Here is a 27,196-nt window from a genome sequence, read left to right as displayed (position 1 = left end):
CTGTACTGAAAACAGCTGATGTATTGTCGATTCATTCATGAAATTGAAACCTGTATTCATAATATGTAAAAATGTCAAATGGTAACAGCCAAAAACCTTTGAAAATTTGCAAATACTAGATTACTTCTTTTAAGAAAGTGAAAAATGTAAAGAGAGTATCCACATACAATTGAATTATTATTTATTCGTTGAAAGGAAGGTAATGCATTATGGCAAACTATAATAGTAATGAAGTGAGTGATTTTAACCATATGTATTTTCTCCACTAGGTCTCAGTGGGAGATATAGGGGAGTTGTATAAGGTCCGTATCTCCCGGGACGACAGTGAGGAGTGGAAAGGATGGCACCTGCAAGATGTAAGTCTGTGTGTCAGTCTGTCTACATTTCTGTCAGTCTTTAAAGGTCTTTCTTTAATGGAAAGGTATATTATGGATCTTGGCATTTATTCCATCCTCATAATTGTTGAAAACACCGTAAGTAATCTGAACATATGAAGCAGACCATTCTACTTGACATATTAGCTTAAATTTAGATTAGAAAGATGTTATCTGATGTTTCTCCTGTTTGATTCACCTGTAACACATAGATATATCTGAACAAGACTTATAAGTGGGATCTTGCTGAAACTGCTGAATCAGGCCTACAGAGTCTCTAGTATTACATAGTGTCATTCATTTACAGAGATTTATTGCTTCACTCAAACTGGCATGCATCAAGTCACCCAAATGTACTATTCACTCATAAGCGTCGAACCATATTTAACCAGTGAATTGCTACCAAATCAACGTAAAATCATAACTAGTTTCCGGTGCTGTAACTTCAGACTCAAGAGTGGAATGTGGGCCATACAAACACGTATAATGACTATAATGCTGTTGACCTTGATAACATCGAAGATGAATCCATATTTTATTCATATGTCCCAAAGATTCCAAACAAAGATCTGATTGTTTTTCAATACATCATCAACCAACAGTGTTATTCAATTGATGACTCAGCACCATTCCTGTTAGCTCCATCTGTGATAAACATTCTGGCACCATCCATAGTTGAGATACATTCTGGACTTACAGGATCAGGTGGTCACGGTTTGCCGTAGATCTATGCTCGTGATGTCTGTCACTGGATTGTCTTGTCCAGACACTGTCATACAGCTGGAATACTCCACGGTTATATAACAATCAAACAAGATGCATTCAGACTTCCTTTGGTTATTTTCAGATCACTCTGCAGGACAAACATACAAAGGATGAACATGTGTTCAAGTTTGACCGCTGGCTGGGAAGGGGGATGGATGACTCGGACCTGACTAGGGAGATTGCTATTGTCAGGGGAGGCAAGCCAGTCGATAAAGGTAGGACAATGTATACCACTGGCTCATGTTTGATATCTGGAACTCTTTTGTTGGATTCAGCTATCAGGGGGGCGGTGGGGTAGCCTAGTGGTTAAAGCGTTGGCTCGTCACGCCGAAGACCCGGGTTTGATTCCCCAAATGGGCACAATGTGTGAAGCCCATTTCTGGTGTCCCCCGCCCTGATGTTGCTGGAATATTGCTAAAAGCGGCGTAAAACTAACCTCAGTCAGTCAGTTATCAGGATATCATTGTATGACATGTGACCCACACAACACCGGAGCTATAGCTCTGTTTTAACATTTTGATATCAGGATTATGAGTCTACATTTTGTTTTGCCATGTTAGTTCAACATTACTGAAAGCCGCATGTACTAATGTCATGGCCTGGTTTGTTTTGTTTGAAAATTGGAAGAAATTGCATAAATATCCTGAAAGTAATATTTAGTACTGTAAGTTTCTACGCCTTTGAAATAACCAGACTGAGGGGACCACCTCCGTCGTGTTAGAGCATCCAGTCCCCCGGAGAGCGGAAGGTCTCAGGTTCGATCCCCGACCGCGTCATACCAAAAGACATTAAAATATGGTACTTGTTGGTCCCTGCCTGGCGCTCGGCATTAATGGGTACAACAAGGACTGGTCGGCTCGGAGTCAGTATAAAGTGTCTGAGTGGGGTATTCATGCTTCACTGCGACATGGTATCTTAGTGGGCTAGCACTATAAAACCAGTTTAAGTCAGGGCTAGTACAAGCAGACACACATACACATGCATGCACGTCATCATATGTGCGAAATATTCTCAAGCACGACGTTAAACCCAATTTCACTTCACCTCACCTCCAGATCTTAAATGACTGTTTCTCCTTAATGTGATGTCATATTTTGTTCAGGTCTGATCAATAACAAATTTGAACATTGTAGCATATATTTTATTCCTAAATTGACTGCTAAGGGCACATGATTTGGAATCTAGTACTTGTCCAGGTGAGCTATAGCGCCATGTCTGTATTCATATTTCTGTGATGCTGTGGCACTATAATCCATCTTAAATGGAGAGACTTCCAGTAGATTACTGCAGAACTATTAAATAGATCCCACATAACTACTTCTGTCCTTCCACAGTGTATCACTACACCCTGACTGTTCACACTGGAGATCACTGGGCAGGGGAAACTGATGCAGAGATCTACATGACATTATATGGTAGCCATGGCGACACGGGGCGTAGACGACTCTACGTCAACCCAGCTGATGGACCCAAATTCAGGAAAGGGAAGGTGAGGAGGGATACAAACGTATTACATAAGCGTTGAAGTCAAGGTTTCCTTGAAGTAAAATCTGATTACCAGCATATTCCTTATTCAGTCATCACTTTTGCATTTATGTTAAACCTTGGGTGATTCAAAGTATTTTGCATAGGTCACTTCAACTTTGGCACAAAAATGAGAGAGTGAATGAGTGAAAACTAAACTCACTCACTCCTTATCCTGACTCATGCTATAGGCTTATCTCCCTTTCCCTTTGAACGGTACATGGAAGTTTGAATCCCTTTGCTACCTGAAGCAAACGTAAAATCACTCACTCATCGGGTTGACTCCCATTTCCCGCCACTGTGTCCCACATGACCAGCACACTACCATCCGCTTATCACCCCTTTTTATTGTTTTGTAAAGGGGGAGGAAAATGGAAGAATGATGATGGGTTTATAGACTTGAGTTTATATACTTAGTGCTTATGTGCTTGAGCAGCAAAGATGAATGTTGTATGTGATCATACACTTCCTTTCAGACTGATGCGTTTGAGTTTGAAGCAGTGGACCTGGGAGAGTTACGGAACTTGGTCATAGGTCACTCCAGCCAAGGTCATGGTGCTGGTTGGTTCCTGGACAAGGTGGAGGTGATGGAGAAAGGTGGCAGCCGCCCTAGCGTCCAGCATGTCTTCCCCTGTTACCAGTGGCTGGACAGTGGGGAGGGGGATGGAGCGACAGAGAGGACACTCAATCTCATAGGTCAGAGGTCACCTTAAGTTGTGAATCATGTGATAAGTATAGTCTTTACAGTATCTATTGAATATTGATACTTTTTTCGTTTCTAGCAAGGCTTAGTCACCTAATGTTTTCAGTCAGATGATTATCATGTCATAGGTCATCTTATGTTTTTAATTGTGCAATAATTGTAATATAGTCATCTGATGGTTGATTGATTATTGACACTCGGTTTGTTTCTATACAAGGCTCAGTCATTTTATTATCATGTTAGAGGTGACCTTATGTCCTTAATCATACAATAATTGTAGTATGCTGATAAGAGTGGTACTGATTATTGACACTCAATGTGCCTCTAACAAGGCTCTTGATTTATAGGGGACGGTAGGGGTAGCCTAGTGGTTAAAGCGTTGGCTCGAAACAAGGACTGAAGTCAGTTAAGAAGTTCGATCAAAATACCCCCACATGGGCACAATGTGTGAAGCCTATTTCTGGTGACTATTAATCATGATATTGCTGGAATATTGCTAAAAGACACCAATAAAAACTAAACTCAGTCAGTCAGTCTAACAGTATTGACCCTGAGTGACCCTGTTTTCTAACAATTCCATGGGAATTCATGTTTTGAACAGTTTCTTCAGCAATGTATGCTTGTTTTAACTGAATTAATGGATTGAGGGATCAAGTGTTATAATATCAATCAATTGTTTTGTTGGTCCAATCTAGGCTATTAACAGGCTACCATCCTATAGCAGAAGGATGATGTAGAATGATGGTTACTTTTCAGACACTGTAGATACACGCAAGAAGTCACCCGCAAAGAAGAGTGGCAAAAACAGTGAGTAGTTCAGGATTTATCAGCAGAAGTCTAGTCTGTTCATTTTTTTTAAGTCATTGATTTAGCCCATCTGGGAAGAGTACTTCATGATGATATATTGTCATTCTCATCTTTACTTCAAGCAACCAGGACTTCACTAATTTCCCTAACTTTAACGTTATTTATGATTGTCGTAACGCTATGATTGCGCTTGTCTGATTGCTTAAAAGAGGGTAATGGCCCTCCAAAGCTTGATTTCTGTCAACATTCAAATCTTGTGATCTTTAAACATTTGTGATTGGAGGTTGGTTGATGAACATTCTGGATATACTTTGTCTGTATGTATCTATATGTGTGTGCATATCCATAAACCGCCTCCGTGGTGTAGTGGTTAAAGCGCCTGCCCGAAGAGCGGACGGATCGTGAGGGTTCGATCCCCCGACCGCGTCATACCAAAAGACGTTAAAGAACCACTAAACTTTGTTTTTTGTTACTCTTTTAACCATTACATATGAAAGATTTGTGGTTAGTCTTATGCGGAACACCAAATTTATTCTTTAAAAACTTGTGGTTAATTAATACCGAGCGATTAAAAGTGGCCAAAAAGTCGCCTGCTTCCCTCTCGCCCGCCAACGAAACCACAGACAGGTTACGTAACTCTGTCGCCAGAGCACTGCAGTGACGTCATATGAGGAACGATTTTCAGTTAGTTGTATAGAAAGTGTGTAGCACGCCATCATTTTGATGATTTCTCAACATGAACGACGACATGCCGAATCGTTGCTTTGTCGTCAATTGCTCCTAGGGGTCGGGTGATGGTGTCACCATGCACAGATTTCCACAGGACCCCGCAGTTCGTGTGCTAGATGGGTTATGTTTGTGAGTGAGAAGCGGCGCTGTGGAAGCCTGAAACGATATCTTACTTGTGTTCAGATCGGCTTACACGGAAGTTAAAGAATCAAAACTACTTTTACTAGTTATAGTAAATAGGTATATGATTGATGACCATAAAGATTTTCCATAACACAACTTGTAACATATAACGCATTTCTTCCTCGGAAGTGAGGTTGTGGTCGAAGTAACAATAATATTGTAAGTAGTATTAGATGACATTCACCTCGCTGTTAGGAGAGAAATTGTTTTGTTATATGCTATGTCATGCAAAATCCTATTGGCCATCAGTAAAATATATATTTTACTACCAGTAGTAGTTTTGATTTTAGAACTCAGTGAAAACAAACCTAAATAGCATTTATCCACAGACTGGCTGGATGTTCTCGGCAGGTAGCAGCCATTTTTGAAAATCAAAGACAGGGCTCAGATAATTTTTTCAACATCAGGGTACATACTCCTTATATTTTCAACAGAGGAGTACTGGAAAACCATTGAGAGTACTAGTTGGACTTACAGGAGTATCAGTAATCTTGTGTTTCGTTTCTTATATGCACCACAACATTGCTACTCTTATCTAAACAGGTCAATATACAATAAAGCAATACTTTAAAAAAAATACGTCTATTAATGATTCTAAAACCGTACACCATTGCTGTGGTGCATATTTGCTACGTTTTCTAAAATTATTTCCTATTGTATCGTGCATATTTTATATCCGTACATACATACATACGCCAATACGGCCTTTATCTGGACCCCTGGTTATAATATCAATCAATTGTTTTGTTGGTCCAATCTAGATTATTAAGAGGCTACCATCCTATAGCAGAAGGATGATGTAGAATGATGGTTACTTTTCAGACACTGTAGATACACGCAAGAAGTCACCCGCAAAGAAGAGCGGCAAAAACAGTGAGTAGTTCAGGATTTATCAGCAGAAGTTTAGTCTGTTCATTGATTTAGCCCATCTAGGAAGAGTACTTCATGATGATATATTGTCATTCTCATCTTTACTTCAAGTAACCAGGACCCCGTTTCACTAGTTTCCCTAACTTTCACGTTGGCTTATGATCGGCGTAACGCTATAATTGCATTGTTTGATTGCTATAAAGAGGGTAATGACCCTCCAAAGCTTGATTTCTGTCAACATTCAAATCTTGTGATCTTTAAACATTTGTGATTGGTGGTTGGCTGATAAACCTTCTGGATATACTTTGTATGTATGTATCTATGTATCCGTATGTGTCTGTATATCCATAATATCCATATGTAGTGATTAAAGCGTCCGCCCATATGGTCTGTCATAGCCATATGGTAAAATATGGTACTTGTTGGTCCCTGCCTGGCCGGCATTAATGGGTACAACAAGAACTGGTCGGTCGATCAGCCATATGTGTCTGAGTGGGGTATTATGCCATGCAACATGGTATCTCAGTGGGCTAGCACTATAAAACCAGCTTAAGTCTGTATACAAGCAGCCCATACACATGTATTACTGCATATAGCCATATGCAAAATATTCCCAAGCACGACGTTAAACCCAATTTCACCTCACCTCACCTGTATATCCATATGTATTACTGCATTAGTTTAAACTGCCAATCAACCTGCAGATGGTGTGTATGATGTGATCGTCAAGACATCCAATGAGGAAGAGGCAGGGACCAAGTCACATGTCTCAGTCACGTTGTGTGGTAAAAATGGTGACTCTAAGCCACAGCAGGTCCCTGACCCGAAGGGTGATGTGCTCTATCCTGGCAGAGAGGGGAAGTTCCAGGTGAGATTTATGTGTTGGGGTGGATTTCCAGGTGAGACTTGAGTGTTGACATGGAGGGTATTATGTGTGGGAGAAGACTTGTGGGTAAACCACAGTTATCTGTAAGACTGAGGTGAAATTTATGTGTTTGGGTGGATTTCCAGGCAAGACTTGAGTGTTGGCAAGGAAGGTATTATGTGTGGGAGTATGTTTGTGGGTTACGAAACCATAGTTATCTCCAATTTAAAATGTTTGCTGCTTTTATTTTCATGTCAAATATTAATGGTAATTGAAAATAAGACAACAATACTTGGTCCTAGATATTTTTCTTGTTTCAGATGTAACTAAAAAGTATTAATCAGAACCATATTTTAGACGAACTGTTGGTCAGACTCTTAATACATGAATCAATCGGTGCACAAAGAAGCAGATTGGTGCCCTTGAGAATCAGTTCAGTCACAAACGGCACTCACATTGTAAGGTCTCTGGTCTCTGCAGATCAATGCTGGTAACATCGGGGACCTGATGAAGATTCGTCTGGAGCACGAGGCAGCTAGTGCGAGCCCTACATGGAAGTGTGACTATGTGAAGGTTTCGAACTCCTCCACAGGGGAGGAGCTGATGCTGTATGTAGACAGGTGGTTTGCTGAAGAGAAGGATGATGGACAGACCGTGAGGGAGATTGCTGTCACAGGCAGACCCAGTCAGATGCCTCTTCCAGGTCAGTCACATCTCACAGTTGCACAACAGCAAAGTTGCCTGTCTGGGCCTGTAAGTGCTATACATTAACATGACTATCTTACTCTATAAAGTGATTACCTTGTTGAAGTATGGGAGTAATGACAGTGAGGATTGTACTTGCATTGAGCAGCGTTTAAAATTCCCGCCTGCCCGACCGTCCAGAACAGTCTATTTTCATCTCGGACGGTCAAATTTCAAAGTAGTCTGTAGTGGTCTGTTAGATATTTCTCTGATCGTGATTGAGAGGCAGAAAATGCAACAGATTTCTAGTTTGTAAACCAGGCCATGTACCTTAGCCTTAATGTTACAATACATGCAGTAAAGTATTCAGAAACTTGATTTTATTTTTTTTTTATTGTTGAAAAACGGACAGGCAAGTTTGTATCCGGACTGGTAATTTTTTAAAATGTCTGGCTTGGAATTTTGGGAGTTTTAAACACTGCATTGAGGTAATTATGCAGAATAGGATAATGTCTGTGTTTGCACAAATGTGATAACTGATGTAACTGATCACATGTTTTATGTATACAAACTGTAATAAAACCAAACACTACAGCTGCAATATAGCTGGAATATTGCTGAGTGTGGCATTCGACAACCAACACTACAAAGTAATAGTATTTTTTTAAATGGGTTCTATCCTAATGATCACATTTTTTTTGTGTGGAAAGCAGTTAATAAGTCAGTCCTCAAACCAACAGATGACTGAAGTTTGATTCATGGTGGTTTTTTCACACTTTAGCTAGCCTTGTTGTCGTAAAACAATGAAACATTACTGAACTACGATTCAACTTCCTTGTTGAAGCATGGGAGTTATGGCACAGAGTTAGTTTTGCAGAATAGGACAGCGTCAGTGTTTGGACAAATGTGATGACTGATGTATGAGATCGCCAGTATCACCTGTAATGACTGATGTATGAGATCGCCAGTATCACCTGTACTGAAGTCCAACACTACAGATGCCATGTAGCTGGAATATTGTCGAGTTACAAAACAAACAAACAAATCCAACACCACAAAGTAATACTGTTTTTCAAGTACCGTATTTCCTTCAATAAGCGCCGGGCCTCTAATAAGTGTCGGGGGTAAAGCAGCTAACTAACAATTACGGTAATTACGCCCAGTAAGGGCAAACACCCTGGGGCCTCTAATAAGCGCCAGGTCTGGAACTCCGTTGAAATAAATAAGTGCCAGGGCGCTTATTAAAAGAAATATGGTAACTGGTTTGAGTCCTAATGATTGCAGGTTTTTGTGTCGCAAACAGTTACTATGGACCCAGACAGTCCTCAAGCCAATAGATAACTAAGCTTTAATCCATGGCGGTTTTTCTCTGTAACTAGCTTTGTCAAGTAGCATCCAACCAGAAGTATGACATTTGAATTCAAGTACATTGTTCTTGAATTTGAATGGTAATATTCATTAATTAGCAAGGTTTCAATTGGTATTGGTACCTCCTGATGCGAATGGTACATCTTCCAAACAAGGCGAGTCCATACACTAAAGAATGATACTCATGATATCAATCACGGGTTTGTCTGGTTCAGACATGTTGTTTTACAGGAGACTTCATAATGCTTGAATATTACTGCTGTTAAGTTCTGCTTTAAACAAAGAAAGCAATTCTAAAAATATGAAACATTCATTTATTCATTTTTTTGTTGCATTAAACAAAGAAATTATGTATAACTGTGAAACATTATTTCATTAATCTTTTTGGGGCATGGGGTAGTCTAGTGGGTAAAGTGTTCACTCATCACGCCGAAGACCCAGGTTCGATTCCCCACATTGGTACAATGTGTGAAGCCCATTTCAGGTGTCCCTTGCCGTGATTTTGCTGGAATATTGCTAAAAGCAGCGTAAAACCAAACTCACTTACTCAGTAATCTTTTTAAGCATGTGAAAACAACATTCTTTACCTGATTCCTTCTGTTTGTTTGTTTTTCAGCCCTGCAGTATGTGGTGATGATCCAGACTGGGCGGGGTCGAGGAGATGGTTGTCCTGGAGCACAGGTAGCAGTCAACCTATATGGTGTCCATGGTAACACAGGTCTCCGCCCACTGACCGGATCACTGAACGGAGTTACCAGTATGTGGAACGACGGCCACCTGGATGTGTTCGTGGTCTCAGCTGTCTCCGTGGGCAAGCTCCAGCAGGTGCAGCTCAAATTCACAGGGAAGGGGAGAGGTGAGCTATGATGTCACATTGCCCATTGTTCTCTTTTCAGCATTCACCTATTGATAAAGGACTGCCCTTAATAATGTTTCAAGACCTTCATAACCCAGTTATTTTAGTGAGGCATCGAAAAATGGCAGCAAAAAGGTTGTTACTACAAAATTATTACTAAGACAAAAGCTTGTTCGCATTTCTCACCAATATGGTGGAAGGTGTTCAGAGATCAATTTCTGAATAAGACGATTTCAGTAACTCAGGATCTCCCACTAACATGGTGCCACACATGATGACTATGATTGTTCAATACATGTTTTAGTTTCAAGACGTGACAGTGCTTGCTTTGTCAGATAACGACTGGACGGTGGATCACGTGACAGTGATGGACAGCGTGTCAGCAGCGTTTGAGAGTGTGTGTCGATGTAACCAGACTCTGAGGGATGACGGCAAGGGTACCCTAAAGTCTCTACCTGTGTCAGGTACGTTATATCAACATCTGAAATGAAATATGTACAACAGCTTGATTGCTGTGTTTGTTTGTTTGTTACAAACGTTCGTTTGTTTATCTTATGTGCCTGTATGACCTTTGCCTGTAAATAATCCTATCTGGAGTAGACAAGCAAGTGATTGATATTGGGAGCAGTACTTCATGGTGTTGGGTTAACAATGCACCACAGTCAGTCTTGCCTGTCAGTAAATTAGTCAACCCCAGCAACAAACATCGGTAGCTGGTTGTCAAGGAATCTCACCAGGACTTTTAAGAATTAAAATTTCAGGCACATGGTAAGCTCATCAACCAACAATAACTGCAGAAATTGTCTGCAATGTGTAGGAACATTTCGGTCATAATGGGAAAGGGAAGCCATATTGTGAGATATTTCAATGTTGATAAAGAATTCTTGTTATCATGAAGTTTTGAAAGTCGAATGATCATGCTGATTCCATATGTCAAGTTGTCATTATGTCAGTGAGCAGAAGGTTATAGGTTAAACCTCCGCTGTGTCATTCTAAAAGACGTTAAAAGATGGTGCTTGGCTTTTAACCTGTGGCACTGTATCTCCGTGACCTAGCAGTTATGGTATCTCAGTGATGCACTCACCCCTACACTTGCAGATTCGTATGTCACAGGCATAGTGCAGTGCTCAGTATCAACATTTCACCCAACTACCTCCCAGTTCTACAAGGAAATATAGAAATGTTGGCATTTTATAGCCAAGGACTCTACATTAGTCTCTCCATTACAGAAACTCAGATCTCAACAGGAGTGCCTGAGGACATCGCCTTCCGGATACGAGACAAGAGAGAGCCGGAGAGTCGAGGGAAATGGACAGGTCTGGTTTACACTGGCGGTCAGAGTGATGCAGGGACCAAAGACAAGGTCATGATGGTCATCTATGGCACAAGTGGACACACAGAGCCGAAGCAGATCAACAAGACGGCACACTCAGTCCAGGGTCCTGTCTTAAAGTGCAGGTAATGCTGGTTAAAGTGTAGCTGCACTGATATTATGTCATCACAAATTCGGGGGCGTAGCCACCATTATGAATGAAAGCCCGGGCTTACACATGATTGTTGCTAAAAATGTTGGGTAAGCCCTCAATACTAAACCTATCGGGCTTACACCAAAAAATTGGCTTGCTATGCACCTAAAATTTTCCAGTTCCTCATCTGTAAATGTCTTATACCATGCATGTTTACACTTACCATTATAAGTTGTCAGATCTTTTGTTGAGAAATTGTCACTTATGTATTTAAAGTATCTACGTTCCAAACTGTTTTCAAGCATTTTATCTTTAAATTGTAATTGTTTGTAAATGATATGTGTAGTGTACAAGATACTTTGTATTCAAGTAACCTTAACAATATACAAAGAAGGTTCAGTAATGGTTAGATGTACATGTTTTTTAATTTGAATGAAATATTAAGGTACAACTGAATTTCTTTTTAATAAGAACTTTAAAAAATTGCTTTTTTTTTCATTCATTTGTCAGACGTGGATACTAACATTAGAATCAAAATTAAATACCTGCACTGTACAAATCTTTTTTTCAGCTGAATGTGGGCAAGATAGGCCAAATGTTCAAAGTCCGGATCTTCTTTGATTCCAAAGCCGGGAATTCCTCCTGGTTCTTGGAGAAGGTAAGCCATTGTTCTGTTCTGAACTGATATTAACAGTAAATGAGACACTGGTATTGTCTATATGACAATCTAACATTTACATTTGTTATTTGAAAAGTTGGTTGAGGGTGGTCAATAACTCTTGCCCTGTCACGTTATAGATTTAGCTCCATGAATGTTAAGAATATTGTGATTGTAATGGCTTGAGCTATTTTCTGCTGTCTTGTTACATAATGGCTTTTTGACCCAATCTTATTAAGTCCAGATCTTAGTGGTTGCTTCCACTAAGGACATCCAATTACATGTCACTTCAGCCCGACCTTGTCCTGAGATATCAGCTTGGTATAAAGTGGACCTGGGTAATTTCGAAGGACAGTTCTCATCTTTCTCTTACTTCCATGGGATAAACATTTGAAACACACAAGAATTACAATCTTAGTGTCAAACAATCCAGAATTTGTTTGATTTTACTGAATTTGAATCAATATCTTTGTCAGATATGTTGGAAGATGTAGTCTGGAATAGAAGTGTCCATTGCTCAAGAAAGTTACTTTCTGATGTCAGGCATGTGTTGATTTCATGTCAATGGTCAGTCAATGGTCATTGCTCAAGGTCATTCTGGGCTGATTTGTAATGGGATATCTTCAGATCTTTGGTGTAGAGGTACCAATCTCCAGCATATCTTATTGCGCTGCATATGTTTATCGTGTGTATTGTAGATGAAGTTGAAGGATGCTAGCTCAGTCAGGTAGAGGTAGCAATCTCCAGCATATCTTATTGTGCTGCATATGTTTATCGTGTGTATTGTAGATGAAGTTGAAGGATGCTAGCTCAGTCAGGTAGAGGTAGCAATCTCCAGCATATCTTATTGTGCTGCATATGTTTATCGTGTGTATTGTAGATGAAGTTGAAGGACGCTAGCTCAGTCAGGTAGAGGTACCAATCTCCAGCATATCTTATTGTGCTGCATATGTTTATCGTGTGTATTGTAGATGAAGTTGAAGGATGCTAGCTCAGTCAGGTAGAGGTAGCAATCTCCAGCATATCTTATTGTGCTGCATATGTTTATCGTGTGTATTGTAGATGAAGTTGAAGGATGCTAGCTCAGTCAGGTAGAGGTAGCAATCTCCAGCATATCTTATTGTGCTGCATATGTTTATCGTGTGTATTTTAGATGAAGTTGAAGGATGCTAGCTCAGTCAGGTAGAGGTACCAATCTCCAGCATATCTTATTGCTCTGCATATGTTTATCGTGTGTATTGTAGATGAAGTTGAAGGATGCTAGCTCAGTCAGGTAGAGGTAGCAATCTCCAGCATATCTTATTGTGCTGCATATGTTTATCGTGTGTATTTTAGATGAAGTTGAAGGATGCTAGCTCAGTCAGGTAGAGGTACCAATCTCCAGCATATCTTATTGTGCTGCATATGTTTATCGTGTGTATTGTAGATGAATTTGAAGGACGCTAGCTCAGTCAGGTAGAGGTACCAATCTCCAGCAGTTCTTATTGTGCTGCATATGTTTATCGTGTGTATTTTAGATGAAGTTGAAGGATGCTAGCTCAGTCAGGTAGAGGTACCAATCTCCAGCATATCTTATTGCGCTCCATATGTTTATCGTGTGTATTGTAGATGAAGTTGAAGGATGCTAGCTCAGTCAGGTAGAGGTACCAATCTCCAACATATCTTATTGTGCTGCATATGTTTATCGTGTGTATTGTAGATGAAGTTGAAGGATGCTAGCTCAGTCAGGTAGAGGTACCAATCTCCAGCATATCTTATTGTGCTGCATATGTTTATCGTGTGTATTTTAGATGAAGTTGAAGGATGCTAGCTCAGTCAGGTAGAGGTACCAATCTCCAACATATCTTATTGTGCTGCATATGTTTATCGTGTGTATTGTAGATGAAGTTGAAGGATGCTAGCTCAGTCAGGTAGAGGTAGCAATCTCCAGCATATCTTATTGCTCTGCATATGTTTATCGTGTGTATTGTAGCTGAAGTTGAAGGATGCTAGCTCAGTCAGGTAGAGGTACCAATCTCCAGCATATCTTATTGCTCTGCATATGTTTATCGTGTGTATTGTAGATGAAGTTGAAGGATGCTAGCTCAGTCAGGTAGAGGTACCAATCTCCAGCATATCTTATTGTGCTGCATATGTTTATCATGTGTATTGTAGATGAAGTTGAAGGATGCTAGCTCAGTCAGGTAGAGGTAGCAATCTCCAGCATATCTTATTGTGCTGCATATGTTTATCATGTGTATTGTAGATGAAGTTGAAGGATGCTAGCTCAGTCAGGTAGAGGTACCAATCTCCAGCATATCTTATTGTGCTGCATATGTTTATCGTGTGTATTGTAGATGAAGTTGAAGGATGCTAGCTCAGTCAGGTAGAGGTACCAATCTCCAGCATATCTTATTGTGCTGCATATGTTTATCATGTGTATTGTAGATGAAGTTGAAGGATGCTAGCTCAGTCAGGTAGAGGTACCAATCTCCAACATATCTTATTGTGCTGCATATGTTTATCGTGTGTATTGTAGATGAAGTTGAAGGATGCTAGCTCAGTCAGGTAGAGGTACCAATCTCCAGCATATCTTATTGCTCTGCATATGTTTATCGTGTGTATTTTAGATGAAGTTGAAGGATGCTAGCTCAGTCAGGTAGAGGTACCAATCTCCAGCATATCTTATTGTGCTGCATATGTTTATCGTGTGTATTTTAGATGAAGTTGAAGGATGCTAGCTCAGTCAGGTAGAGGTACCAATCTCCAGCATATCTTATTGTGCTGCATATGTTTATCATGTGTATTGTAGATGAAGTTGAAGGATGCTAACTCAGGTGAGGAGTTCAACCTAGAGTACCGAGACTGGGTGAGATCCTCCACAGACAACCCTGACGGCACCATAGAGCTTCCTACCATCAGACCTGACATGGCGCCATTACAAGGTAGGTCGATACAAACATTGTTCCTTTATCAGAAATAACATCTCTAGTTGTTGATAAAAGCTTTAGACTTTAAGATATTTTCTTATCCTGACTCATGATCTTTTGCTTATCTCCCTTTCCCTTGCGAATGGTAGTGGAACACTTGAATCCTTTTACACAACATAATTTTGAAGAATAGGACCTAAATGAAAAGGATATAATGCCGTATACGGGACTCCAGTACTCGCCCAACCATCCACTTGGGCGAAAAGGGAGAGAGTGACAAGTAAGGCTGGTCACATGACTGTTTACGCGGGAAAAGGGATGTAACTCGTGGGTGGGTGTATTTTTACGTCCGCGTCGGGAACTTCAAAGGATTCAAGTGTTCCACTACCATTCGCAAGGGAAAGGGAGATAAGCAAAAGATCATGAGTCAGGATAAGTATAAAAATATCAATTTTACTTGAAAAATTACATACTTTTTAATGAACTTGTCCAAGACTTATTGTAAGGACAACTTTGTTTTGTTTTGTTGGTTTGGGGTTTTTTTTTTTAAATTGTGATGGTAAATAGCAGGAGCAGTCAGTAGCTATTAAAGACTTGTTTCGTGTTGCATTTCTTCATGCACCTGCAAGTCTTGCTGGATAGGTTTGAAGATGCCAACCTCTGCAAATGCCAGATGTTGCTGGTGGTGCAGAGGCTTCTCAGCCCTATTTTTGTCAGACACCTTACATGTCAATTTATTTACCTTGATAATCGTGTATACCTGGGCAGTATGCTCGCCTCCCTTTTCAAAATCATGTATCCTCCTCAGTTACATGTGTTCCTTTACTGTGATATTTGCCATAGTGTCCAATACTAACACTCTAGCCTATTCTGGTCTCCCTAGATACGGTGTATCAGGTTGCCGTGGTGACAGGGGATCTACCTGTGGCAGAGACTGATGCTGAAGTGTTCTGTACTGTGATTGGTCAGTGGGGAGACACTGGAGAGAGAGTGTTGGCGCTCCCACAGAGTAAAAAGAAACCATTTCGGCAGGGAAAGGTCAGTTTGTCAAATTATCTTGATGAGTGAGTGAGTGTAGTTTTACGCCACACTCAGAAATATTCCAGCTAAATGGCGCCGGTCTGTAAATAATCGAGTCTGGACCAGACAGTCCAATGATCAACAGCATGAGCATCGATCTGCGCAATTGGGAACCAGTGACATGTGTCAACCAAGTCAGCGAGCCTGACCACCCAATCCCGTTAGTCGCCTCTTACGACAAGCATAGTCACCTTTTGTGGCAAGCATGGGTTACTGAAGACCTATTCTACCCCGGATCTTCACTGGTCTATCTTGATGAACTAGCCACAGTACGTTACAGTTTTGTAGTTCTTCCACTGATGATAATTCCAGGTTTTGTGGAGGTGAACATATCAAGGTATCAGTATATGTACAGCAGTTTGCTTCACCCAAGTAACACAAACCATATTTAAAACATTAGGTGTAAAGGGTCCATATAAAGTGTGGGTACTTGAAAAAAATTGAAAAAAAACACCAATATTCAACTAGACTGAGTATCTGATTATTATATTATGGTAAGGTATAAATAATAATGTTTGCAGCTGATAAGCTCTACAGACTGAAAGAAAGCTATATGTGCAAAATTTGAAAGACTACTGAAATATGTATCTATTTATTGGAGCAGGGCACCTATTAAGTTGGACATAGCTTTTTATACTGAACACAGAGCTCCAGAAAACCTATGTACAATATCACTGCCTGCTTAATTTTGTTGAATAATGTAATGCTTTGTGAACAAATAGTATACTCTTTTCACACTTATTGTGTTTTTAATGATGTATGCAGCGCTGTTGAGCTTCTGTGATGGAAACTAGGCGCTATTCAAGCCAATTATTATTATTATTATTATTATACAACACATGGTGCGTAAATCACACAGTATTTATCACATGACGTGAGTATTTGCATGCCAAGTACCAATACAGGTTCAGGACCATAATGTCTAACTAATAACCAAATACTCTTTTTTTACAGCGGGATGAATTTGAAATTCGAACTCTTGACCTTGGTGTAATCTCTAAGCTTCTGATTGGCCACAATGAAATCGGTCGTGGAGCTGGCTGGCATTGTGAGCGGGTGTCCATTGGAAGTCAAAGCAAGAGAGCAGGTGATCTGTGAATCATATGAGATCTGTCCTGACATATGAGATCTGTGAATGACATATGAGATCAAGAATGACAGTCAGTGAATTCCTGATATCACCCTGGTCACAGGTGAGATCTGTGAATGACATATGAGATCTGTGAAATGACAGGTGATGGTGTCAGTTGACTTTCCAATGAATGACATTTTGAAAAATCAACAAGAAAAGTCTCTGATACATGTCAGTTAACACCCTGGTCACAAGCACTATGTTGATGTAAAATATTTACCAAAGGAGGATGCATGAATGGTCACAGGTCACATCATAACGACCTTTTTCCGATTTTAACTGACCAATCACATTCAGATGACCATAAGGAAGTCGACATTCGTCAGTCAAACTGCAGTTTTATTGAGTTTTGACACACAAGCTTCAGACTGCGACCTCCAGAAAATGCTTGACAAAGGTTGAACAGTTGTCACTTTATCTGTGAAAAAATGATATCCATGTGCTTTTTTCACTGCCATACAAGAAACATGGCCATTCGGCACTGTGTTTGACATTGGAAGTACTGGGGATGTTCCTGTGTGCATAGCTTTAGAGGCCAGGCATCCTGTCTGTGTTGTACATCACAGCTGTTATTACAGTCTTGCTGTTATTCTCTTCCAGGTTCCAGGGTGCCATTCTTAGTGATATCTGTCGCTGCTAATATAATAAGCCCTTGTTTAAAGTTTGGGGGTTACAATCACCTTAGCATTAGGGACCATTCATAATTTATGGTTAGTGGGGGTGATCATGATTTCTATGGAGAGGCATGTACAATGTGAATGCCCCTCCCCCCCTTATAATTTATGTCCAAAGTAAGTGACCCCCTCCCTCGTATGTCATAATTGATGACCCCTCCTACCTTCCCAGAATGGTGACACCCCACCCCCCTTTAACTTCTTCATCACCCCACTAGCCATAAATTATGATCGGTCCCTTAAGACTGCTTGTGGAGCAGGGAATTGGCATTCCCGCTTTATGAAAGGCCATGATATTGCTTGGTAGTTAAGATGTGATCCCATGTCACTCACTCACTATATGTTTGTGTTATTTTCTTCCCAGATGGATGGATTCTGGCTGTGAAGACCGTCGACTGGTCAGAGAGTTAACTCCCTTTGCTCACCTTCAACCAGGACCAGAAATTACTCCAGCTCAACGTTCTAAGTCAAGTATGATAACTCCATTGGCCTGTTTTGTCCACAAACATGTTCTTGTTTGAAAATTAGAGATCAGCTGTAGGGGCTCAAATGATACCAATAGAACCATATTCATATAGTTTGCTTGTCGCTTGAAGGCCCGGGTTCGATTCCCTACATGGGTACAATGTGGAAGCCCATTTCTTTTTCCTTTATGCCAAATTGAAATCAGTTTTGTGTGACAATAAAGACTGTGTATGCTTTTGCACTGACATTCTATGGAAGATATTTAGAGGACATTTCAAAATTTTACTCATCAGTGACAAAAACAATGTCTGATGCAATTCCTTTTTTGACTTGTAACATGCAGTGTTTGTACAGACCGTGAACAACTGAATAGCCTTTGCATTGTGTTAGGATGGGAGCCACAGGCGGGGCAGGATATGCTCACCTGTTTAAAAGAACACCTGGTGTCATGACTGTTTGATAGTGATTCATAATCACATGCTTTTAATTTAGCCAGAATTGGGTAATCTGCTTTTATCAGACATTTCTTACTGATGTGGAAAGGGTTTTGTCACTCTATCTTCATATGTATTTGACTGCCTCCATATTGCTAGAATATTTCTGAGTGTGGCATAAAACTAAACTCACTCACTCACTATCTTTAATCACTATGTATTTGAGGGCCAATTAACATTCTAGGATACTGAAATTTCTCACTTTGATTCCTGATCAATGTTTGTGTTTTATGCCTGTAGAGGGTGTGTGGACATGTTTTGTCACCATGGCAACTGAAGACAAGTTGGACATGTCACAGACCGATTTCAGCAAGCCGCGGCCAGTGACGATGTTTGTGTACGGTAGTCGGAGTGTGGAGGGAGCGCTGGAACTGACCAATGGGAAGAAGACACATCTGATGCCGGGTCAGACTCACAAGTTTGCGGTAGGACATTTCTGGAGTTCTGAACCAAAACTGTCAGTTTGATGCCTGGTGTGCCTAAACTTATTTTGTTTGTTGGCTCATTGGATTATTCAAGCTATACATATGCATGTAAATGAGCCTGAACCAGACTATCCAGTGATTAGCATCATGAGCATCAATGTAGGCAATTGGGTTACAATGGCATGGATCAATCAAGTCAGTGAGTCTGATCACCGATCCCATTACTCACCTCTTATGACAAGCATGGGAAGTCACTCTACAGTTACTGATGTGGCATGTATTTTGACAGGGCATAAAGTTGGGCAACATTGGTGACATTGAGAAGGTGCGAGTGACACTTGGGGAGGAGAAGGAGGAGAAACCAGTGTGGACAATACAGCAGGTACTTCCTTAGTAATTATATATACACCCCACTGTAGTCAGAATGCCTCTAGAAGCCTCATCAGTGTCTGTTCATCAAGAATCACCCCACTGTTCCCCTACGAACATCATCAGAGTTCCCTCTTTTCTTCCAGAAACCACCTAGCCCACTGTTCCTCCATACCAGAAACATTATCAGTCTCCCTCTGTTCCTTCAAAAGCTTCCTCTGTCACTCTCTGCTCCTCCAGAAACTGCAGTAACTCATCGTTTCTTCCAGAAACAAACCTGAAAACCCCTTTCATCCATTGACCGCCTCCGTGGTGTAGTGGTTAGAGCGTCCGCCCGGAGAGCGGAAGGTCGCGGGTTCGATCCCCAACCGCATCATACCAAAAGACGTTAAAATATGGTACTTGTTGGTCCCTGCCTGGCGCTCGGCATTAATGGGTACAACAAGGACTGGTCGGCTCGGAGTCAGTATAATGTGTCTGAGTGGGGTATTCATGCTTCACTGCGGCATGGTATCCCAGTGGGCTAGCACTCTAAAACCAGCTTAAGTCTGGGCTAGTACAAGCAGCCGCACATACACATACACACGCATACACGTCGTCATATGAGTGAAATATTCTCGAGCACGAAATAAAACCCAATTTCACCTCACCTCACCTTTCATCCATTAGAAACAACCTCAAAAGTCCCTGTGATCTTCCAGAATCTCAAACTCCCCCATGCTCCTCCAGTAAACTCATCAGTCCATCTTGAATCCAACAAGCCTGAATGTCATTGTGTTCCAGGTGACCCTGACCGATGCAGAGACAGGAGAGAGTCTTACCTTCAACTTTGACTCCTGGGTCGGTGAAGTCAATGGTGACATCAGCAAGGAGCTCCCTCTCATCAAACCAGGCCAAACATTCCCTCCATGTAAGCTCCTCAGTATTTGGTCAGTGGCAGATACAGGCCTACCAAAGAAAACTTTGCCACTGTGCAGAAAAACTCAGAAAAGTCCACATTAATCGTGAAAATAGCAACATCAACATAATACCTCGCTACTGAAACAGTAAAAACGGCAACTTTAAATCGCTAAAACTGCGTCAAAAAACGAAGAGCCTGCAACTTCGATTTTGCGCATGCACACATGGAAGAGGAAGTGTCGACCGCATGTTGACATTTTCCAGTTTGGACAAAAGTTACCTTCCTTTTTAAGTATTTCTGTTGTGTTATTTGACATTTATCATCATGATACTTGTGTGAACATTTGTTTATTTTACTTTCCATTCGTATGAAATGATTGACAGCAATTATTTCGACATATTTAATACTTTTTTTACGCGAGGCGATTCACGGTTGCTCGGAAATTGGAATGAAGCACGGATCGTAATGCGCATGCGCAGTAGAGGTCAAAGTTCGCTGATGTAATAATGTTGTAGTTTCATAGTTTTTCGTTGCCGGTTTTACTGTTTCAGTAGCGAGGTATTATGTTTATGTTGCTATTTCCACGATTAATGTAGGTTTTTCTGCGTTTCTGCACAATGGGAAACTTTTCTTTGGTAGGCCTAAGATACTGGCTACAAAACAGTCAAAGTTGCCTTCATTGTTGGAGACTTTTTGGTAAACAAAGGACTCACTGTCTATTCAGGGTTCTGCTATTTTTTAGCTTTTGCATGCTCAGTATGACAGTGGTTAAAAGGAGATGGATGTTGTTGAGTACAAATAGAGTGTTATTAATTTAGCCAAAATGGAGGGAAATGTGTTCAAATTCCACTCTCTTATGTAACAGTTAAGTATTTTGGACATGACAGGGTCTTCACTGTCTAAAATGTATTTGGAAAAGTTAGATATGTCTTTTGATAACCTCATGTGTTGTTTTAGAAAAGTACATATGTTACTCAAACACAAATAATCTTTTCAGAAATTATGTACTGTAGACGAATTGCATTCCTATTTGTCCTTTTAATCTATAGAAGCTTTTGTCAAAAAGGAATATTTCCTTTCATCATAAATATGATATTGTAGAATATTAGATATGTTGCAGAGCCATGAGAATGTCTTCCATTGCCCTTGGTAATTAAACATGTTCTGTGATTACAATTTGTATTAGCCTATTTGTAAGCCATTTTTAGAGAATTTTTTTTTTAAGGAATAATACTTAGTCAGTACACAGTTTCAACAACAGCTGTGACAAGCCTCAACCTGAAGTGCTGTAGGAGCAACAAGATGTGTGCAATATTCCTGACAACTGTTTCAGTGATCGACTACCGGGTAGTGGTGTACACTAGCAACATGAAGAATGCTGGGACACAATCAGACGTCTTCCTGAACATGTACAGCAAGGGTCGGGACTGTGGGCGGCGACTGCTGCTCCGTAACAACTTGAACAAGTCAACCAAGTTCCAGGAGGGCCAGGTAGACAGCCTACCCATATTGGTGTGACACGTAGTCAGAGTACAATCAGTGGTTTTCCTGAGCAGGTGTGTCAGAGTACAGTACCATCAGAGGTCTTCCTGCACAGGTGTGACAGGTAGTCAGAGTACAATCAGAGGTCTTCCTGAGCAGATGTGACAGGTAGTCAGAGTACAATCGGAGGTCTTCCTGCACAGGTGTGACAGGTAGTCAGAGTACAATCAGAGGTCTTCCTGAGCAGATGTGACAGGTAGTCAGAGTACAATCGGAGGTCTTCCTGCACAGGTGTGACAGGTAGTCAGAGTACAATCAGAGGTCGTCCTGCACAGGTGTGACAGGTAGTCAGAGTACATTCGGAGGTCTTCCTGAGCAGTTGTGACACGTAGAGTACAATCAGAGGTCTTCCTGCACAGGTGTGACAGGTAGTCAGAGTACATTCGGAGGTCTTCCTGAACAGTTGTGACACGTAGAGTACAATCAGAGGTCTTCCTGCACAGGTGTGACAGGTAGTCAGAGTACATTCGGAGGTCTTCCTGAGCAGTTGTGACAGGTAGTAAGAGTACATTCGGAGGTCTTCCTGAGCAGTTGTGACACGGAGAGTACAATCAGAGGTCTTCCTGCACAGTTGTGACAGGTAGTCAGAGTACATTCGGAGGTCTTCCTGAACAGTTGTGACACGTAGAGTACAATCAGAGGTCTTCCTGCACAGTTGTGACAGGTAGTCAGAGTACATTCGGAGGTCTTCCTGAGCAGTTGTGACAGGTAGTAAGAGTACTGTGTACAGTACAGTCAGTCATCTATCACAGATTAACTATAATACCATGAAAGAAACCGTGTTCTCTAACTTCTCTTGAGTTGTATATTTTCCGTAACTCAGGTGGATGCCTTCATTGTGAGTGCGGTTGACCTTGGGGAGATAGACAGGGTGAAGGTCACCAAGGGTCCAGGCAATCCTTGGCATCTGGACAAGATCATCATCAAGGCAGGGCCATTTGACAACACTCAGAGGGTGTTTGACGCTGACAGGTAGGAATTAAGAGATTACTCCCATAATGATAGGCAATAAAGTTTTTGTTGAATGATGCTTTGATGTTACCAGTATTAATCCACAAATAACCTAGTTTGGTTGTTTCCGTTCCAGGTGGCTAGGAAGTGATAGGAGCAAGTCACTGGAGGTTGATGAGACCTTGACCTTGAGTGGCACAAGACCAAGGGCAGTGGCCTTGCCTCCTGAATCTGCTGACGATCTTCCAGTGTCACGTGAGTCTTACCACTTTGGTTCTTGGTAGGTGTGAGAATTACTTATTATGAGAATGCTACAGGATACAGACAGTCCCATGTGGACAGCTATTGTTGCTGTCACTGTGTCTGCAGTCAACACTTTGTACATCATGTCAATGTCAAATAAATCTCTGAAACTGAAGAACACTTACTTGATAATGGTGTTAGCATCTACACTGAGACGTTGCATACATCAATAAATAAAGAAGTTGTATATCCCTAAAACTCTCCCTGTTCTTCACACCAACTTCTAAATGCCACTCAAAGAAGCTCTAAAACTGAAGTGCCTGAACACTTGGTTATAGCCAAATGGTTTGGTACAACCCTTTGTTTAACGTTTTGTTACTGGTGACAAAGTGGTATGCTATGTATTATTGTTGGTCTAGTGTAGAGTGCATCAGCATGTAAAGGACAAAACATGAGTTTTGTACTCAATATTGGTCTTAAAGGCTTAAAGAATAGCTCAAAATTTAGTATGATGTAACCACAGTAACTACTGTTCATTTCTAATCCCTGGATTTATCACCAAGAATCTGACTGAATTTTCCCCCATCTCGACAGTTTGATAGCTTCTTGTGCTACTAAACCTGGTTTGTCTGGGCCAAATCCAATGGATTTGCAGCTGCACTCACTTACTTATCCTGATACAATACATTTGCCACTTGTTGTCATGAGTTCCTAATCCTTGATGTCTTCACTGTGTGCCCAGGGGGTCAGTGGAAGATAGAGGCAGTGACCGGTGAAGGTGGAACAAGGGGCAATGTGTCCGATCTGGTGGTGGTGCTTGGTGGGGAGAGAGGGGAGAGTTCACTACTGTCACTCAAGTCTTCCAGGAGCAAACCCTTCCAGCCCCGCCAGACCGATCTCTGTCAGGTGAGTGTTGTGTCCGATCTCTGTCAGGTGAGTGTTGTGTCCGATCTCTGTCAGGTGAGTGTTGTGTCCGATCTCTGTCAGGTGAGTGTTGTGTCCGAACTCTGTCAGGTGAGTGTTGTAACCGATCTCTGTCAGGTGAGTGTTGTGTCCGATCTCTGTCAGGTGAGTGTTGTGTCCGATCTCTGTCAGATGAGTGTTGTGTCCGATCTCTGACAGGTGAGTGTTGTGTCCGATCTCTGTCAGGTGAGTGTTGTGTCCGATCTCTGTCAGGTGAGTGTTGAGGCCGATCTCTGTCAGGTGAGTGTTGTGGCCAATCTCTGTCAGGTGAGTGTTGTGGCCGATCTCTGTCAGGTGAGCGTTGTGTCCGATCTCTGTCAGGTGAGTGTTGTGGCCGATCTTTGTCAGGTGAGTGTTGAGTCCGATCTCTGTCAGGTGAGTGTTGTGTTCGATCTCTGTCAGGTAAGTGTTGTGTCCGATCTTTGTCAGGTGAGTGTAATTGCCGATCTTAGTCAGGTGAGCGTTGTGGCCGATCTCTGTCAGGTGAGTGTTGTGTCCGATCTCTGTCAGGTAAGTGTTGTGTCCGATCTCTGTCAGGTGAGTGTTGTGTCCGATTTCTGTCAGATGAGTGTTGTGTCCGGTCTCTGTCAGGTAAGTGTTGTAGCCGATCTCTGTCAGATGAGTGTTGTGTCCGGTCTCTGTCAGGTAAGTGTTGTAGCCGATCTCTGTCAGGTGAGTGTTGTGTCCGATCTCTGTCAGATGAGTGTTGTGTCCGGTCTCTGTCAGGTGAGTGTTGTAGCCGATCTCTGTCAGATGAATGTTGTGTCCGGTCTCTGTCAGGTGAGTGTTGTGTCCGAGCTCTGTCAGATGAGTGTTGTGTCCGGTCTCTGTCAGGTAAGTGTTGTAGCCGATCTCTGTCAGGTGAGTGTTGTGGCCGATCTCTGTCAGGTGAGTGTTGTGGCCGATCTCTGTCAGGTGAGTGTTGTGTCCGATCTCTGTCAGGTGAGTGTTGTGGCCGATCTCTGTCAGGCAAGTGTTGTAGTCGATCTCTGTCAGGTGAGTGTTGTGTCCGATCTCTGTCAGGTGGGTGTTGTGTCCGATTTCTGTCAGATGAGTGTTGTGTCCAGTCTCTGTCAGGTGAGTGTTGTGGCCGATCTCTGTCAGGTGAGTGTTGTGGCCGATCTTTGTCAGGTGAGTGTTGTGGCCGATCTCTGTCAGGTGAGTGTTGTGTTCGATCTCTGTCAGGTAAGTGTTGTGTCCGGTCTCTGTCAGGTGAGTGTTGTGTCCGATCTTTGTCAGGTGAGTGTAATTGCTGATCTTAGTCAGGTGAGCGTTGTGGCCGATCTCTGTCAGGTGAGTGTTGTGACCGATCTCTGTCAGGTAAGTGTTGTGGCCGATCTCTGTCAGGTGAGTGTTGTGGCTGATCTCTGTCAAGTGAGTGTTGTGGCAGATCTCTGTCAGGTGAGTGTTGTGGCCGATCTCTGTCAAGTGAGTGTTGTGGCCGATCTCTGTCAAGTGAGTGGGACCAACTTCTGTCAGATCTCGATGATCATCAGAAGACATCAGCTGTGCCCTTTTGTGGAGAAATATGTCATCTTGACAACTAATCCTGACATTGTTTTGTACATACACTTCGGTTCCTCACATATTTTATCCTTACCTAACAAGAACAAATTACAACAAATAAACTGGTTTGTATTGCATCTCTTTTTGGGAGACAAATGAGACAGAAATTTTTCACAGTTTGTGATACATTTTAACTGTATGAGCCATCATCATATGTTCATTCTGCTGCAGGTGAAACTGGCCGAAGATATTGGCGAAATGACAAAAGTACGAATTGGTTTCCGTGACAACGATCGTGAGAAAGCGTGGAACTTGAAAGAGGTAATTGTTTAGTTTCTTTGAGAGCTCAGTTTTCATCATATATGAGTATAGTTTTGTGAGTTTGGTATGCAATTCATGATTACAAAATATTTCTGATGAATGAAGTTTTAGTTTTCTGGTTGTTTAATTCAAATCCACTGCTCCAGATCCGCTTTGAGGACGAGGACACTAGGGACTGTTTTTCATACAACCTTGACAGTTGGGTTGCCGTTGACGACAACCAAGATGGCTGGAGAGAATTCCCAGTGGTATGGCCTGCTGTAAAGATCTTACCAGGTGAGTTGTGGAGGGGACATGGATCGGAGTCATGCAGTATTGACTTCTAAATGACAAACAAGTGTTTTAAATACTGCCACAACCACATTGGGAGAGTGAGAGAGAACATATCCTGTCTCAAATGATCATTCTTGTCTCATCTCTCTTCTCCAACTCCTTACCCCAAGGATTATTTAATAGGCTGTTAGTAATTTAGGAGTGAGTGAGTTTAGTTTTATGCCGCTTTTAGCAATATCACGGCGGGCGACACCAGAAATGGGCTTCACACATTGTACCCATGTAGGGATTCGAACCCGGGTCTTTGGCATGACAAGTGAACACATTAACCATTAGCCTACACCACCGCCCCTCGTAATTTAGGAGAATTACTGACCTTTGATAGGGATAATGATATAACTGTAGTGTATTTAAATGCATGCTCCTCCTCTGTTGCAGTGGTCAAGTATCAAGTCTCTGTTCACCTGGGAGATGTTCCCAAGCCTGGCTCGGGGCTGCAGCTGTACGTGGAGATATTCGGTGAAGCAGGAAGCACTGGCCACAGATCCCTCAAGCGTTCTCTCAATAATGCCAAGACCTTCCAGCCAAACCAGACAGACGAGTTCCAGATAGAGGCAGTATCAGTGTTGGACATCGAGCGTGTCATTGTCGGACACTCGTACAGGGAGAAGGGTTAGTTTGGAAGACACAGAATTTCCGTTTTAGTTTTTCCATGTTTGCGATTTTTAAAAATTAGTTATCTGCACTGTAGTTCATGTTCAGTAAGATGTTTGAGCTTACCTGACTGTGTTGTAGGTAGGGGTGTATACCTGAAGAAGGTGGTTGTCAAGGAGACAACGGAAACAAACAGGGAATATGTGTTCGTATGTAACAGGTAAGTTACCATGATGAATATAATCTCAAATTTGTAATTGCCATGAAAAGAACATCAGAAAAAAACGTCCACAGTCAAAATTGATACTTTTTGCTGAAAGAAGGGTGGCATTGAAAGAGGTGCAGATATGGCATAGAGGTACCTATAGTTATATTCATGTTGTGATCTAGTTTAATATTCCCCTACCAATTCGTTTGGCAAGAATGGAGAGCGTGACTATTC

General features: G+C 41.6%; 1 protein-coding gene across 1 annotated transcript in view; it reads left to right on the top strand.

The window, feature by feature from the left end:
* Positions 1-27,196, top strand: part of LOC124291640 (lipoxygenase homology domain-containing protein 1-like) — a 114,270-nt gene that overhangs the window by 74,372 nt on the left and 12,702 nt on the right. Inside the window, 27 exon segments of the mRNA XM_046728690.1 lie at positions 270-356; positions 1,222-1,354; positions 2,474-2,628; positions 3,140-3,359; positions 4,123-4,173; positions 6,660-6,823; positions 7,301-7,523; positions 9,489-9,728; positions 10,064-10,192; positions 10,958-11,186; positions 11,374-11,383; positions 11,766-11,852; positions 14,644-14,776; positions 15,645-15,799; positions 16,796-16,935; positions 18,012-18,118; positions 18,847-19,031; positions 19,321-19,413; positions 20,184-20,310; positions 21,635-21,792; positions 22,667-22,815; positions 22,931-23,049; positions 23,780-23,943; positions 25,738-25,827; positions 25,974-26,103; positions 26,539-26,772; positions 26,896-26,974. Of these exon segments, the coding sequence (XP_046584646.1) occupies positions 270-356; positions 1,222-1,354; positions 2,474-2,628; positions 3,140-3,359; positions 4,123-4,173; positions 6,660-6,823; positions 7,301-7,523; positions 9,489-9,728; positions 10,064-10,192; positions 10,958-11,186; positions 11,374-11,383; positions 11,766-11,852; positions 14,644-14,776; positions 15,645-15,799; positions 16,796-16,935; positions 18,012-18,118; positions 18,847-19,031; positions 19,321-19,413; positions 20,184-20,310; positions 21,635-21,792; positions 22,667-22,815; positions 22,931-23,049; positions 23,780-23,943; positions 25,738-25,827; positions 25,974-26,103; positions 26,539-26,772; positions 26,896-26,974 (3,791 nt within the window).

The sequence above is a fragment of the Haliotis rubra genome, unplaced genomic scaffold (assembly GCF_003918875.1).
Source record: "Haliotis rubra isolate DU_JTF1 unplaced genomic scaffold, ASM391887v1 Scf499, whole genome shotgun sequence".
In the NCBI taxonomy this organism is placed as follows: Eukaryota; Metazoa; Mollusca; class Gastropoda; order Lepetellida; family Haliotidae; genus Haliotis; species Haliotis rubra.
The sequence above is the reverse complement of the archived record's forward strand: the minus strand, read 5'-3'. Positions and strand labels throughout refer to the sequence as shown.